This window comes from Papio anubis, chromosome 6 (genome assembly GCF_008728515.1).
Source record: "Papio anubis isolate 15944 chromosome 6, Panubis1.0, whole genome shotgun sequence".
In the NCBI taxonomy this organism is placed as follows: domain Eukaryota; kingdom Metazoa; phylum Chordata; class Mammalia; order Primates; family Cercopithecidae; genus Papio; species Papio anubis.
The window spans coordinates 79,199,932-79,217,806 of NC_044981.1; the positions used below are offsets into that span (position 1 = coordinate 79,199,932).

The window sequence follows — 17,875 nt, forward strand, 5'->3', positions numbered from 1 at the left end:
AGCGCGTCTCACCCCTGGCGACCCCGGAAGTGGGTCGGGGGCTTGGCCTCTGCCCGGCCACAGAGCCGGAGCTGGAGGTACTCTCCCGTCCGGCGGCGAACCCCGGGCAGGGCCCGGGGCTGGAGTTTCAAGATGCTGAACGTCCCTTCCCAGTCTTTCCCCGCCCCCAGGTCGCAGCAGCGTGTAGCCTCCGGGGGGCGTAGCAAGGTAAGCGGGTGGCTCCGTGAGTCTCTCCCCTCGCTGCGTTTCGCGCTCCGGCAGTCTGTTCTCTCCTTCCGCCCCAACTCCCAGCTCATGTACACCTCTCTAAGCTGTCGTTCCCTGCTATCCTTGCCTACAACCTCTTTTTGATCCCACTCTGTGTACAGTCCCTAAACTCTCCTTATCTCCCTCCCTTTCCCCTTGTAGCCCCTCTTCTTTCTGGTCCTTTATCTCGCTCTATCTGTTCCCTTCCTCCAAGTCCTTTCCCGCGATTTCAATTTATATGACAGAGCCAGGCACTGTGCTTGCGGTATTATAGGCGCTTGGTATTAGCCTCCTTCCCTCAACCTCATCTCCTCGCTGGTCTTTTGTTCTTCACTGCCTGAAGGAGTTGTACCACATCACTCGATGTGGGTTCCCTTGCAGGAGGGAAAGGCTTGGCGGTGGCGATAGTGACCGTCTGTGCAAGGATGGGGGCTTGAGCTGGGGAGCTAGGTCAGGTTTACAGACACTATCCAAGTCATACTGCCTTTCTTTCTTCCCCTGGTACCTGATTGTTTTATCATTACCTTTTCTACTGTTATCACTTGCTAACTTTGAAGCAAATATAATACTCTTGAGTTTTTGTTGAGCACAGTTGCTGTTAGCAACAGGTGGAATACTGTGCAGATATATTCTGTATTTGCAAAATTCAGTAAAAACTGTGTTCTTTGTTCTTTTGCGAATGTTGTTTGTTCCTGTTTATGTGTTAGTTCCTCATTCTGTAACCATATCTTTATCTTTTGTTTGTGACACTTCCACCTACTTGAGCCACTCGGTTAACTCTTGAGTCTTAGCATCATTTGGAACCCTTGTCGATTTTCTTATTTTTCTCCACTTAGACTTGGCGTTCTGATTCTAGTTCAGAATGAATATAGGTTCAGGGATCTGTAGTTTTCATTAGCTTTCCAGAGATTTCTTAAGTACTTATAGGTGGCCATGTATATTTTTAGTGCTTTACATGTATTAACTTTAATCTTCACAATTATCCTGTGAAGTGAAAGCTTTTATTGTCTCTATTTCACAGAAAAGGAAACTGGCTAAGAAATGTTGCCTTAAATTGCTTAGGCTTGTGTTGTGGTTCTGCTGTGAAATTTCATTACTGATTCATATGTCAATCATCTAGCCATCCAGGCATGTATATTTTTCTCACTGGTTTTTGACCTGTTTCTTGAAGCTAAATACTTGATTGAATAACATAGTCTTTCCAGAGAGAATCTCTGAATTAGAATATGAGTTGCTGCCCTTCTTCTTCGTTAAAAATACCAACTATGTTCTTAGCATCCATTTAAAGGAGAAAACTTAGAAGCAAACCAAAAAGTCACACAGATGGCGATGGCAAAGGTGAGTCTTTGGTCCAAAAAGAGAGCACAATAAGATTATTGTGCAATTCTAAGGAAAACTCAGACTCCACTCTTTTTCCTCTTTTCTTTGTGAAACAAGATGATGCTGAGAATGTAAAAACTGAGTCAGGTTTGGATGAAATGGGTAGAAGTTGAGAAAATAGAACCTAGTTGGGAAGGTTGGGAACATGCAGCAGGTTCTCAAATAATGTTGTTTCATTCAACAGCATTAAGTTATAATATCGATGAGAAAAAAAAAATTCGTTTCACCCGGGGCCACTGTCTTTGGCACACTCTAACTGTGTCTGCATAGGTTTTCTCTGGGTACTCTAGTTTCCTATTACAACCCAAAGATATGCAGGTTAGATTAATTGATGTGTCTAAACGGTCCCAGTCTGTGTGAATGTTGGGTGTGTATGAGTGTGCCTTGCTGTAGGATGGCATCCTGTCCAGGGTCGATTCCTGCCTTGCGCCCTGAGCTACTGGGATAGGCTCTGACTACCTGTGACATTGAACTGGAATAGTTGGGTAAATAATTATCTTATTGTTTTTTAATTAATCTTTCTTAAATGTATATATAGCTAACATTTCTTTCAGTGTTTAATATTAGAAGTATTTTGGTCTTTATTTAGAAGTCTGGTGATGTTTTTGTGACCAGAAATATGCTGCAGGAACTTTTGTTTATGTCAGTTAACCCACGGTAAAATTAGTTTCGTTGTACATAATTTAGTTTCCAAGCACCTGTTGACCAGCTTAAGTGAGGACTTACTGTAATTTTTTAAAGGCACAGATTTTGAAGTGAGAAAGACCTAGATTCTTTCACCATATCTGCCAGTTAATCTCTTTGAGTCTGTTTCCTCAGATGTAAATGAGAATAACAGTACCTATATTATAGGATTGTTCATAGGATTCAATGAGGTAATGTTTCTCTTAGCACAGCCTTGGTAAGCACTCAGTAAATGCCACTTGTCCTGAGGCTTTTATTTAGATCTCACAGACTTGAGTGTGACACAGAATATGCACTCAACATATGATAGTGATTATTTCTATTAATACCACTGAACAAATACTTATTGAGAACCTACTATATGCTGGAGTTTGTGGTCTCTGATTTCACGGTGTTTAGTCTCATAGGTTGCACGAAATAGTAAACATTCAGTTATAATGTCGTAAGTACTACAATAGGGTGTTATGACCACAAACGAGTTGAGGATCAGAGAAGCCTTCCAGAGGAATTAATGGGAGTTGGGGTGAGGTTGATCCCTGCAGAGGAAGCAACACTACCATAAGCAAGTACTTGACAGCAATCATGGAGTCAAATAATCAGTTCCCATTTGGCCAAGTATGTAATGGAGAAGAGCAAAAGTTAGAACGTGGAGCTAGTGCAGTCAACTGTGACCAGATTGTGAAGACCTGGTAAGTCCCTAGGGAATTATTATAAGGTAACCTGAGGAGCCACTGAGGGAGGGAGAACCTTTGATTAGATTTGCATTTCGGAAAGCTTGCTTTAACTATCCTGTGGATTATGGAATAGAGAGAGGTGAGTGATTTTCGTTTGGGATGGGAAAGGTCATTTTCTCACACTTCATTTATTGGGATCAAATGACCTAGAGTTTCAGTGATAGCCAGAATGGAATGATGTAGATTGATAGGATGGAATGTGAAAGGCACCACAGACCCATTAACTTGGTTAGTTTGGGAGTAAATGGATATCTAAAATAGGTGTGATTCAGATAAGTGAAATATGTAAACGTCCTTGAATGTGTCTGCTTTTACATTAAACATTCTTCTGTTACTACATTACAAATTAGTCAGACAAGCTTAGTTCCATAGAGATATCTTGAAAATGTTCTGATCAAAGTACTAATAATACTTCTCATCTGAAAACATTGAAAATGTGTTTTATAAAACAAAATAAAAACCCAAACCATCCTGTTATTAAGTTCCCTGGGCAAGGGGCCTCATAAGGTTTCAGGCTCTTTACCATCACATGCAAAGACAATTCTTTGCTCAAGGGCTGTATAGAAACAGGTGCAGGCCATAGTTTGCCACCCCTTCCCTACAGTGTTGTTTTCCATTATTTGATAAACTTTGTTACTCAATGGATTCTTAGATAAGATTGCTATCTAATGATTTCTAAAAGTCTGTTTATATTGACAGTTCAGAAAATCAACTATAGTTAATTGTTTCTTTATCTTTTCTTCTGTCAAATCTCTTTTGATTTTTAAGGTGAAGAAATTTTGGTCCAAACTGGTGACTGTAACATATTAATGTCAGAGCCAGGACCAGAACCTGTTTTCTGGTTTCTGGTTCAATATCATTCTTGTTATATGGTCAGCCCTGTGTAGCCCTGTGTAGCCCTGTTTTCTGACTCCAAGGATTGAACCAACTGTGGATCAAAAATATTTGGGAAAAAAAAAAGTTAAAAAGAACAATACAACAATAAAAAAAAGGACTTATAAAATAATATAATACAACAGCCATTTACATAGCATTTACTTTGCTTTAGGTATTATTAGTAATCTAGAGATTATTTAAAGTATATGGGAGGATGTTCATAGTTATATGTCAGTACTTTGACATTTTATATGAGACACTTGAGCATCTGGATTTTGATATAGGGTAGGGGGAAGTCCTGGGACCAGTCCCCCGTGGATACTGATGGACTGCTGTACTGTGACATCAATATGGTGAAAATTTGTGTGATAGAATTTCTAAGCCCTACCTTTTATAATTCAAATACAGCATAAACAATATTGACAGCCTCTTAAAGCTGTAAAGGATTTATAGAATTGTTAGATTTGAATTTTATTATCTTTTAAAATGGAATTAAAAGTAATGAAGAAACTAGATTTAATTCTTTCTTTTTCCATTTTTAGGTACCTTTAAAACAGGGCAGAAGCCTTATGGATTGGATTCGCCTGACCAAAAGTGGAAAGGATCTAACAGGATTAAAAGGCAGGTTAATTGAAGTAACTGAAGAAGAACTTAAGAAACACAACAAAAAAGATGATTGTTGGATATGCATAAGAGGTAGGTGGTATTTATTAAGTACTTCAAAAAATGTTGACTGAACTTTCCAATTATGATGCTATATAACCTCATAGTCATGTTATTTTAAACAATTGACAATTATTTAACAAAAATATGTCCTGTGCTTGACAATAATTTATATAATTCTGACTTTGGATAGTATTTCTTCCTTAAGTAACCATTATATTCTGATGTAGAAAACAGTGAACTTCTGATATGAAAAGGTTTTTCTTGCTTCCTTGTACTGCATTTCCTTTGAAAGGAAACAAGCATTTGCCAGGCAATATAGTACAAAATTATTTGGTAAAATCCAGTTTATGTAGCAATAATTTTCTGTCTCAGAGCCTTATAAGAGAATTCTGTTGGAAAAAAAAAAAATCTCTGAGAATCTAAAGTAAACCTGAAAGTCTTGCATTAAAATCAGATCTTCAGTTTTCACTTGCAGCAATTTTTGTTACATGGTGTATGTTTCTTAGCAATAGTAGTTACTTGATTTTGTTTAGCTCAGAGAGCATTAGAAACTCCAAATTTGATATAAATGTATTGGAGGAGGTGAGCAGACAGACATGAGGGTAGCTGATAAAAGCTGACTTTGTAGTAGCCAACTACCTGACATCTAGTAGGGGAACAAAAATAAAAATGAAGGGCATCCAACTATACCATGAGGCTCCATACATGGTTAACTGTGTTTACCATCTGTTTAGAGAGGAAGGGAAATACATCATTTTTGTTCTTAGTGCAATTGTAATTTTATCACTGTGTAATTTTGGTTTGTTGTCAGTTATCCTGACTACACTATAACCTGTATGAGGGCAGGGACATTGTCGGTCTTACTGCTCTGTCACTAGTGGCTGGCACATAGAGGCCATTGACTTGTATTTGTTCAACGAGTGTAATACTTACTTTTAAGAAGTATGGTTACTTAAAGAGGTGTCTGGTGGTTTTCACAGTGGATTGGTGATATCAACAGATATCAACACCAGTAAATGCTAAATTAATTTTCTATGGATCCTGTAACAAAGGACCACAAACTAGGTGGCTTAAACAACAGAAATTTGTCTCATAGTTCTTGATGGCTAGAAGTCTGTGATCAAGGTGTCAGCAGGGTTGGTTCCTTATGAGGACTGAGTAACAATTTGTTCCATGCCTCTCACCTAGCTTCTAGTGGTTTGCTGGCAATCTTTGGAGTTTCTTGGCTTATAGAGCATTACCCTAATATCTAACTTCATCTTCACATGACATATTCCCTATGTGCTTGTCTGTGGTCAGATTTTCTGTTTTTATATGGGCGCTAGTCCTACTCAATTAGGGACCTCCCCTACTCCAGTGTGACCTCATGTAATTTTGTATCTGCAACAACCCTATATCCAAATAAGGTCATATTCTGAGCTACTGATGGTTAGGACTTCAACCTATGAATTTGGGGGGACACAGTTCAACCCATAACAGACACAATTAGAGTATGAAATTTTCAGTGGCAAAGGGTATGGAAACTTCCAGCAGGTGATGACATAGTTTGTATTGAGACATAATAGGTGTTCAACTACCCAAAGTTCCTCAGAGACATACAAATGTGAATGGTACCAACAATCTGGAATGAGGATTCTGGCAGGTGCAAAAAGATCTTTTTAACATTTTATAGGGTTTTTGCCACCCTCTTTATCCTTCCTTCCTGCTCCCTACCTGTTTACCAGCTGCAAGTAACTGGTACAAAATGACTTCCCCATTGTGCCTGAGTGTTTTCCACTAGGTAGGGGGAAGTCAAGATTAGCTTCCCAAGAACACCTTTCAGCTGACCTAGGCTGCAGGCATGCCTGAGTTCTGTTTCTGCACTAAGAAACCACTTATTCAAAAATTCAATTATGTGAACCTCTCATGTCCTAGTGATATTAGATAATTGAGGCATTATTAGAATATAGTTAGACTTTATTATTCATATGATGTATTGATGGGGACAAGGGACTGGATTGCTGTGTTTGAAAAGTAATACAGGTTGAATATCCCTTATCCAAAATGCTTGGGATCAGAAGTATTTTGAATTTGGGATTTTTTCAAATTTTGGAATATTTGCATTATATACTTACTGGTTGAGCATCCCAAATCCAAAGACTGGAAATCTAAAAGGCTCTATTGAGTGTTTCTATTAAATATGTTGGAGCTCAAAAAGTTTCAGATTTTGGAGCATTTCAGATTTATGAATTTGGGATACTCAACCTCTACACTGCTCCCAGTTCCATATCCTCTGTAATGATTTGAACGTATAGCATTTTATGTGATAAGGTTGTTGATTTAATCATGAATTTTTTTTTTTTTTTTTTTTAAAGGAGATAGGATCTCGCTTTGTCCCCTAGGCTGGAGTGCAGTGGCTCCATCTTGGCTCACTGTGTCCTTGACCTCCTGGGCTCAAGTAATCCTCCTGTCTCACCCTTCTAAGTAGCTAGGATGACAAGTGTGTACCACCATGCCCAGCTATTTATTTTTTATATTTTTCTAGAGATAGGGGCTTGCTCTGTTGCCCAGGCTGGTCTTGAACTCCAGGTCTCAAGCAGTCCTCCTGCCTCAGCCTCACAAAGTGCTGGGTTTGCAGGCATGAGCTGCCATACCTGGCCATGAATTTTTTAGAAGTTTCTTCTGGGGAACATGTTCTACTCTATTAACAGTAAGACATTTTCCCCTCTTGGTAGAAATAAGATGTGTCTTTTTTATCTTTTTGACAGTTTGGTCTTTTATTTTATCAAGAAACACTCAGTTTAGACCTTGCTGATGGAGGAAGGATAAATGACTATTAGCAGGCAGAGAGAAGCTCCTTAAGAGGGCTACAAAGTATAAGTGATACCAGACTGTTGAAAGGGAGACACATGAGTTAGGAAAATCAGGGATGCTTTTGTGGTAGAGATAAGCCTTGAAGCAGTAGGCAGGATTTCAACAGGAAATGAGGAAGTGCACTCAGATGGAAGGAAAGGCCTAAACAAAGGAACAAAAACAGGAAAGTTTGAGGTGTTCTGGAGCTTAGGTTAATTGTTGGAGAATTATAAGAAAGAAGGCTGGAAAGGTGTGTTAGGTCAGATTGTGGACAACCTTGAAAGCCAGACTGGGAAATGTGTTCCTCATATAGATGGCAGTGCGTACTCTTGAAGGGATTTGAATGTGGGGACAGTGTTGTAAGAGTATGCCTTGTAAAGATTAATCTGGTGGTAGGTGTGGTGAATTGAAATGGGATAAGGAAAGCATTTATTTTCTTACAGAAGTTCAGATGCTAACAGGAGGTGAACCAGGATGTTGACAAAGGTCATGGAATAACAAGGTGAATGTGAGACAGACAGATTACTGGTAACTTCTAACATGATCCCAAATGAAACTAAAAATACATGTGTGAGGGAAATGGCTCTGCTTTAGTCAGGAGTAGGCCTAAGCGGCCTTTCTGCACAGCATGACTCAGCGGGTTTGGAGCGCAGGCACACAACGTCGCACATTATGTAACCATGCTGTGTGAGCTTGTGCTTGGCTCTGAGTCACTATTGTCTGTAAAAAGTATAATTGCCCTGCTTAACGCTGTACATACAGCTTGCTCGCACCCTGAGAGAGAGTAAAGCCATGTTGAAACTCTCTACGATTCCTTGCGTGTTTTTCCAGCTACCTACCACTTGCCCACTCACTCCCCTCAGACCTCAGAACCTGACAATATGACTAAACAAAGGTATCTTTTTCTTCACAGCTGTTCTAATTTAAAATATTACTGATAGCTTCTTAATGGGGGAATGTGTGTGCCAACTTTAGTCTTGAAGGTCAGAGATAGTGTTTGGACCCAAGTTTTAATCAAAACTGTGCCACAGGGAAGCATGGTATGATAGTGCCATTTTTTTTTTTCCTTTTTTAAAGTACCAATCCTTCATTTTGTGACAACTGCCCCATTTTTAGATTAGGTCTGAATTCAACTGATCACAATGTGGGAGACACAATCAGTTTCTTTAGGAAGTCTTAGAAAATACACAATTTGGTGTGGGTTTTTATGGCTAATATTTTGGGGACTATTTTCTCTTTTTGAATAAGTAGCAGCATTTCTGCTTCATGTTCAGGTGTGCTGAGCCTGGTCACATACCTTAAAATGATGGTATAAAAACAGCACTTGGCTGACAGTGGGATGTAAAAAATGAGCATCAGTTTGGAATGATCTCTAAGACATGTGTATCGAGTTCCTAATTTGTTCATTTAATTTTCACCATTTTCTGTAAAGTATGTAATTATTGTAAAGCAGTAGTAGTTAATTGGAATGCCGAAGAAATGGGTTGGTAGGGGAATTACTGCTTTTTAAAAAAACTTGTCGAATTTACCATTAATTAATGCTTTTATATTTTTCTCTTTTACTGTTGTTTCAAGTCCCTTTCTCAAGAACTAAAGATTTACAAACATGTAAAGTGTTGAGCAAGTGGGTAAATCACTCATCTGAGAGTTCTCCTGTCAAGCGTAGATCAGACTGTTTTTACTGTAGTATGATACATTTTATTATAGTATAGTCAGTGTTAGTAATGATGCATTAAGTAGTGAAATCATCATTTGGGCAGCATGGTTCAGCATTTTATCTTAGTGAGGATGAGGGAAGTGTGGCTTGATACTCAATAACAGTCTATTTGAATAAATGGTATTTCAAAAAAAGTTGACTACTGCCAAAGGACTAGTGTCTCTGTTGCTAAAAATTTAGCAGATTAGGTTCTCCAAATGGTGTTTTATGGATTTCACTTATTTAGAAATGAACGTATTTTGATTTCTCCTTAAGCTGATTGTCATATACTAGTAAATTGAAGAGGCCTGCTTGATGCCACTGTGAAAGTGGCTTATAATGGGTCTGTTTTTTTAATTTCATAACTGTTTTTTAAAACTTGTGAAGTGGATCCTAAGAAGTAGTATTTAGTCCTGTTATATTTCCATTATAGTTATTTAGATTTTTGGGTTCATGTACAACAAACCTTTTAAAATTTACTCATAGGATGGTAGTGTAAATGTTTGTGAATACAGTTGATCCTCATTATTCATGGACTTTATATTTGCAAGTTTACCTACTTGCTAAACTGTATTCATAACCTCAAACTCAGTACTCACAGTGCCTGTTAGTCATTCAAAGACACACACAGAGCAGTGAAAAATATCTTTGTTGCCCAACGTGCACATTCCTAGCTGAGGTTAGACAAGGCAATGTTCTGACTTCTTGTTTTAGTTCTTATACTGTAAAAAAGTGTCTTTTTGACCAGGTGCGGTGGCTCACGCCTGTAATCCCAGCACTTTGGGAGGCCGAGGCAGGCGGATCACCTGAGGTCACGAGTTCGAGAACAACCTGCCCAACTGGAGTTTAGTAGAGCTGGCAAAACTCCAGCTCTACTAAAAATACAAAAAATTAGCCAGGCATGGTGGCACATGTCTGTAATCCCAGCTACTCTGGAGGCTGAGGCGGGAGAATTGCTTGAACCCAGGAGATAGAAGTTGCAGTGAGCCGAGATTGCACTACTGCACTCAAGCCTGGGTGACAAGGGCATAACTCTGACTCAAAAAAAAAAGGGGTGTCTTTTTTTGAGGTCTATTTAGTGCCATAATTTTTACATTTTTGTGTTTTTGGTTGGTGATTTCACTGTTTAAAATGGTCCCCAAGAATAGTGCTGAAGTGCTGTGGCAAGAAAGCTGTAGTATACCTTATGGAGAAAATATATGTCAGATAGGCTTCATTCAGACTTGAGTTGTAGTGAGTTACAGCTATTGGCTGTGAGTTCAATGTTCATGAATCAGCAATATGTATTAAATAAAGTGTCTTTAAACAGCAGCACACATTAAACAAGGGTATGTATTGATTGGTTGATAAACCTGTTGTCATTATAGGCTCATAGGAACCCAACTTTGTATTTTTTACTAGTAGCGATGGGTCAGTATTCGCTAATTCAGTGTTTACAGCATACAGGAACCCAATTTTGTATTTTTTCCAAGGAGCAATGGGTCAGTATTTACTAATTCAGTGTTTGCAGCAATTTTATGGAAATAACTGCCATGAATAAGGATATTCAACTATATTTCTTTAGATCATCTTTCATTTATACTCCAGTAATGATAAAGAAAGCTTTATACTTTTTAGGTTAAATTCAGACCCACCAAAAATAGAGCTGATTTATCTAACTGTTTTTTTTTTTTTCCTAGGTTTCCTTGGCTTCCTGGTTCAATTCTGTTTTCAGAAACTGCAGTATTATTTGTCCATAGCAGGGAAAGTTTTTCAAATTTGGAACTATTGTTTTAATTTGTAATAGAACATATTAATCCAGTAATATACTATCTAAATAATAATGTATCATTATTACAGTTAGTTCAACCATTCTATAGTTTACTTTGTGTGCTATCATCATTAGTTTCTTGACAGATTTTTGAACAACTCTCTTCAACTCTCTTCTTTCTTGTTTAGGTTAGATTAAAACCCACTGTGTTTGTAACCTCAAACTCAGTACTCACAGTACTTTTAGACATTCAAAGACACGCACAGAGTAGTGAAAAAAATCTTTGTCGCCCAACATGCAGGTTCCTAGCTGGGGTCAAAGAAGGCAGTGTTCTGCCTTGAAAACAAATCAACAATGTTCTGCCTTGAAGAAAATCAAAATTGTTTTAGTGGTACATTTCCCTTCATTCATTGTTTGCTTTTGCTTTTTTTTTTTTTTTTTTTTTTGGGACGGAGTTTCACTCTTGTCACCCAGGCTGGAGTGCAGTGGCACCATCTCAGCTCAGCTCACTGCAACCTCCACCTCCTAGGTTCAAGCGATTCTCCTGCCTCAGCCTTTCAAGTAGCTGGGATGATAGGTGCCTGCCACCATGCCCGGCTAATTTTTTGTATTTTTAGTAGAGTTGGGGGTTTCACCATGTTGGCCAGGCTGGTCTGGAATTCCTGACCTCAGGTGATCCACAGCCTTGGCCTCCCAAAGTGCTGGGATTACAGGCGTGAGCCACTGCACCCGGCCTGTTCATTGATTTCTAACCTAACCCACAGATTTTTCAAGCTGCCTCTGACATCTAAGATTATTAGCTGTCTCTTACTTTTACCCAGTCTTTATCTCCTAAACTGTCATTCACTCTCTTCTTTCTCCTTTTTTTCACTTTTTTTCTCTCTCTACTTCTCTCCCATTCATTACAAATCTAGTGGGGAGGAAAAACTGCTGGTCTCAGGGCCTCATCTAACCCTCAGGTGTTCTGTTTGGTTGACACAGTGCTTTACAAACCGCAGCCAACATTCTGAAATTTTCTTTGTGGGAAAGTTTTTCTTTTTTATGACAAATTTAATTTTAAAAAGGATACGGGGCTATTTAAATTTTCTCTTTATTGTTGTGTCAGTTTTAGTCAGTTGTGTTTTTCAATGAATTTGTTAATTTCGTCTCAGTTATTGAATATATTGGCATATAGTTATTTGTAATATTCCCTTTTTATTTCTTTAATGTCTTAAGTTCTATGATATACCCTATATGTCCTTTTTTCATTCCTGGTGTTGCTAATTTTTTCCCTCTTTTTTTCTTGATCGGTCTTACTAGAAGTTTATCAATTTTATTAACATTTTGAAGAAACTAATTTTGCTTTGTATTTTCTCTGTTGCTTCTTTTCTGTTTCATTGTTTGTTGTTTCATTACTTGTTTTCTGTTTCATTACTTTTGTTAGTGATGTAGCTACTTTAAGATTTTTTTTCTTCAGCATTTGGGTCGTTAAATTTATAGAAATAATTTGCAGTAACTCTCATTATATTCCTGGTTGTTGCCTGAATTACTTGATAGTGGCAATTTTTGCTCCTATTTATGTTTTGGCTGTTGCCGTTATCTTTTTGTACATTCAAATGTATTACCCAGTCACATAATTCTCAAGTTTTAAATTAACACCTCATGTATAAATATTCTTTTTAGAAAGTGCTTTCTGTTTTTAAATACCCTAGCAGGGTTATTGATGTGTCAGTTATATGCTATGTGCTAAGTGTTAATTTTCACAACAGATGAATGAGGTAGGTCTTCCATTTCAGAGATTGAGGGGACTGAAGCTTAGAGAATCCACATTTACCAAATAAGAAAACTGAAGCTGATAGAATATATTAGTGGGGAGTCATAGCTATAACTGATGGAAAACTATCTTGGCTTAAGCTGAACTAAAAATTTACTAAAAAGTTACAGGTGAGAATTGATGCAGGGGCTCAGACCAAGTCCCCAGGACCTGTTTTCACATTATCTTTTGATTTCCCTTCTGAGATCACTCTGTTTTAGGATTAACTCTAACTTCATAGCCTGAAGATGACCACAGAAACTCTAACCCTAGTTATTTTCTAGTTATGTTCTGTTTCTCTAATAGATGAGATAAAGGTCTTAGATTTGGCTTTGATTGTCGCAGTTTTGATCATGTTCCCATTGCTGGTATAGTAATTCTATTTAAGGGAAAGTGGTATGCTTACTCGCTTAAACCTAGGTCACAAACTGCATCCTGTAGCCTAGCGTGGAACCAAACTGAAGCATATATGACAGGGAGTAGTTCCCTGAACAAAAAGTGATACTGTTGCTAGAAGGGATTGGATGCTGGGCTAGGAAAACATTGATGTCTACCACGGAGAGTCTGGTAACTTGCCAAAGGCAGAGCTGATGAGAATGGAGCCACTGTTTCAACCTAGAGAGCCTGATTCTAAGTTTTTACACTTAAACTATAGACTGTGCTGCCTCCTGTTTTACTATATTCAGCTCTAAAGTTAATCGTGATTTAGCATTTGTGTGTGTTTCGCACTTTGAGTGACATAGCATAAATTAATTAAGAAATTATCATAGGGTGTCTGTTACTTATAACTCTTCTCATGTTAATTAACATTGATAGTTAAGAATCATATAGGATATCACCCATCACCACACTTGGCTAATTTTTTGTATTTTTAGTAGAGATGGGGTTTCACTGGCCAGGCTGGTCTTGAACTCTTGACCTCAAGTGATCCACCTGCCTCAGCCTCCCAAAGTGTTGAGATTACAGGCGTGAGCCACCTTCTGAGACAGTTTTTATCTTTGGTAATTTGATGAAACATAGTTTTTGCTTTTTTGTATGACTGTGTGTGGTTGTCGCTCGTAAAATAGAGAGAAGACAGGTTTTGAGTTTCCTTTGTTGGTTCATTCATTTAATGAATATTTCTCAAGGATCTGCTATGTGTTATGCATTACACCAGGTTCTGGAGGGTAAATTTAAAATAGAGATGGGCTGTGCTCTCACAGAATTTACAATCTACTCGGGGAACAGAAAGTGTTAATCCAGTCTGTTAGGTGTTGTTAAGGAGAGGTGTGCTGTGCTGAGTGAAGATTGCAGAAGATTGAGCTGAGATCTAAAGGATATATGGAAGTTAACTAGGCAAGGAGAGGAATGGGCACATTATTCCAGGCTTCAGGAAAAAGCATGCAAAGGATGGGTGGTGTGTTTGTATGTGATTTCTTTGTGATAAAAGAAATTATGTACACATGCAGGTGTTCACAGTGAATATAAGGAACTTGAAGTGGTAGCCATATTCTGTCTTCTCTTTATTATCAGAAAGACACTTCTTTCAAAGACTTCCTGCCTGCCTGCCTGCTTCCCCTCCCCTCCCCTCCCCTCCCCTCTCCTCCCCTCTCCTCCCCTCTCCTCCCCTCTCCTCCCCTCTCCTCCCCTCCCTTCCCTCTTACTGTTTTTGAAACTGTCTCATTCTGTCATCCAGACTGAAGCTCAGTGACATGATCATAGCTCACTGTAGCCTGAACCTCCTGGGCTCAAGTAATCCTCCCACCTCAGCCTCCCAAGTAGCTGGGACTACAGGTGCACACCAACACGGTTGGCTACTTTTTTAAAAAACAAAATTATGTTTTTTGTAGAGCCGGGCCTCACCGTGTGGCCCAGACTGGTCTTGATCTCCTGGCCTCAAGCAGTCCTCCTGCCTTGGCCTCTCAAAGTGCTGGGAATGAGCCACTGGGCCAGGCCTCAAAGACCTCATTCTTTCTAAGACCTTTTATTTTTTCCTAAGACTAATCCCTTTATGTGTTCTTATCAGTCCTTTCCAGCCTTTTTTATGATGTTATGATGTTGGGCCATTGCTCATCCTTTATTGTCTGATATCTTCAATTTTTGCCTTTCATTCTTCCAACAGCTTCTTTCCTTCAGTCTCTTCATCTTTGAAAACCTGACTCTGACCCTCCGTGACTGCTTCTTCCCCAAGGCTTTCTTCCTCTGTACCTGGTATGTAGGACTTCTGTTAGAACATCCATTTCATTTTTTGGCCACTTTTTATATTTTTGTCTTTATTCTTTTTTTTCTTTTTTTTTTTTTTGAGATGGAATCTCACTCTGTCACCAGGCTGGAGTGCAATGGCATGATCACAACTCACTGCAACCTCCGCCTCCTGGGTTCAAGCAATTTTCCTGCCTCAACCTCCTGAGTAGCTGAGATTACAGGCGTGCGCCACCACACCCAGCTAATTTTTGTATTTTTAGTAGAGATGGGATTTCACCATGTTAGCCAGGCTGGTCTCAAACTCCTGATCTCGTTATCTGCCCGCCTCAGCCTCCCAAAGTGCTGGGATTACAGGCGGATTACAGGTGTGAGCCACCATGCCCAGCCGTCTTTATTCTTAAGTTTCAGGATATTAATGTATCACTTTTCTCCCTATATCACTTGCATCTGGCAGAGGGCATAGCTAACGGTTAGTGTTCAGTAAATGTTCTTTGAGGCATGTGTAGATTTTGATATGTGCAAGACTTTTTATTTTTTAATTAAAAGAAAATTTTAATTTTTTTTTAGATATTGAGTCTCACTATGCTGCCTAGGCTGGACTCAAACAGTCCTCCTGCATCAACCTCCTGAGTAGCTGGGACTACAGGACGTGCAGGACTTTTAAACCACATTATGGTAGTGTTGTAGGACCACCACAACTTACTCAAAGGTAGCCGTTGGGTCAGGATTTCTGCACTATATTCCCTTCTGTGGTTACAGGAAAGGGGTCCTGATCCAGACCCCAAGAGAAGGTCCTCGGATCCTATGCAAGAAAGAATTCAGGATGAGTGCAAAGTAAAAGCAAGTTTATTGAGAAAGTAAAGTAGTGAAAGTACAGCTACTCCATAGGACAGAGTAGGATGTTCCTGAGAGTAAGAGGAGGAACGCATCCTCCCTAGGTACAGTGCTTGTATACATGTGGAGATGTGCTCTGCTACAAGGGTTTGTGATAAATGAGTAATTTTCTTAATTACTACCTTTTGCAAGAATCAATATCATTATCTTTGAAGCAAAATTAGAAATGCTTTTGTTCTCCAGGTATCAGGATATCTGGACACTCCCAAGTCTGGGTCTGTTTAGTGGGTACTGTTAATTTGTTCTCTTAACCACAAACATCTAGAGGCTAGGAATGCCTGACTTTCTGGGAATTCGGCCCAGCAGGTCCCAGCCTCATTTTCCAGCCCTCTCTCAAAATGGAGTCGCTCTGGTTCGAACGCCTCTGACAGTAGGGATATTCTAATGATATCACTAGATAGAACCCAGCTGAGGGACTTTCATTTTTCATGTTTCCATATTATTGGCTCCTGGAATTAGGGAATATACTAGTTCCTTAATAAGAAACTTTGTTATTTCTGGACAGTTCTCTGATATAGATTCATGGTCTATTCAGATGTGAGCAACAGCTTGATAGGTTTCATATGGTTTCTCTCCTTTGTATAGTTTTGTATTTTCTTTTGTAGACTTTGCACACTGTGGGGATTGGGTAAATATTGAAGATTTCTTAAGGGTCATTTTTGTCATTCATTAAATACTTTTTAATTAAGCATTTTATTTTGAAAAAATTTCAGACTTAAAAAAAGTTGCAAGTGTGATGCAGTGAATTCCATAAATTCTTCAACTGCCTGGATTCATCCATTGTTGACGTAGTTATCATTATATTTTAATGAAACCATTTTTTCTCCACTATTACTTTTTATACTTCTTTACTTTTTTTTTAGCAGTTGCTCTAAGAGTTTATGATATACATTTCTAATTTATCAGTCTCCTTTCAAATAATAGACTGTTTCACATATAGTATAATAACCTTCTTTTTTTTTTTTAAGACGGAGTCTCACTCTGTCGCCCAGGTTGGAGTGCAGTGGCCAGATCTCAGCTCACTGCAAGCTCCGCCTCGCGGGTTTACGCCATTCTCCTGCCTCAGCCTCCCGAGTAGCTGGGACTACAGGCGCCCGCCACATCGCTTGGCTAGTTTTTTGTATTTTTTTAGTGGAGACAAGGTTTCACCGTGTTAGCCAGGATGGTCTCGATCTCCTGACCTTGTGATCTGCCCGTCTCGGCCTCCCAAAGTGCTGGGATTACAGGCTTGAGCCACCGCGCCCGGCAGTATAATAACCTTCTAATAATATGCTTCCATTTCCCTTTTCTGTGCTTTATGCTGTTGTTGTTATTCATTTTACTTCTATATAAGCTCTAAATCCCAGTGTATGTTACTGTTTTTGCTTTATACAGTTACTTATCTTTCAGAGATAAAATTTAAAAAAATTATCTTTTATATGTACCCACATTTTACCATTTTCTGTGCTTGTTATTCCTTTTTTGTTGATCCAGATTTCCGCTGAAGAACTTCCTTTAATTTTTTTTTTTTTTTTTTTAAGACAGAGTCTCGCTCTGTTGCCAGGCTGGAGTGCAGTGGCACGATCTCAGCTCACTGCAACCATCGCCTCCCGGGCTCAAGCGATTCTCCTGCCTCAGCCTTCTGAAAGCTGGGAGTACAGGTGTGTGCCACCACACCCGGCTAATTTTTTGTATTTTTAGTAGAGGTGGGGTTTCACCATATTAGCCAGGATGATCTCGATCTCCTGACCTTGTGATCCGCCCGCCTCGGCCTCCCAAAGTGCTGAAATTACAGGTGTGAGCCACCGCGCCTAGCCCTTTTCACATTTTTTTGTAGTGCAGATCTGTTGGCAATGAATTTCGTCACTTTTATTTTCTGAAATGTCTTTGTTTTGCCTTCATTTTAAAGACATATTGTTATTGGGCATACTTTTCTAGATTGGTAGTGTTCTTTTTCCATCAGTTTAAATATGTCACTCTGTCTTCTAGTTTGCATAGATGAGAACTCTGCCGTCATTCTTTTTTTCCCATAGTATGTGTCTTAGTTCATTTTATGTTGCTATAAAGGAATGCCTGAGGCTGGGTAATTTATAAAGAAAAAAGGTTTATTTGGCTCATGATTCCTGATGGCTTGAAAGTTTAAAATTGGGCATCTGGGCCGG

General features: G+C 39.0%; 1 protein-coding gene across 11 annotated transcripts in view; it reads left to right on the forward strand.

The window, feature by feature from the left end:
• Nucleotides 1-17,875, forward strand: part of LOC101010337 (cytochrome b5 reductase 4) — a 130,037-nt gene continuing 112,162 nt past the window's right edge. For 8 of the 11 annotated variants that reach the window (XR_001901950.3, XM_017958080.3, XM_017958078.3 and 5 more), the window contains exons 1-2: nucleotides 10-207; nucleotides 4,463-4,616. Coding sequence is in view for 10 of the 11 variants with exons in the window: in XM_017958080.3 (XP_017813569.2) it covers nucleotides 133-207; nucleotides 4,463-4,616 (229 nt within the window). In the remaining variant the exon portion in view is untranslated. The other 3 variants (XM_021937548.2, XM_009205595.3, XM_031667290.1) reach the window with 3 other exon arrangements.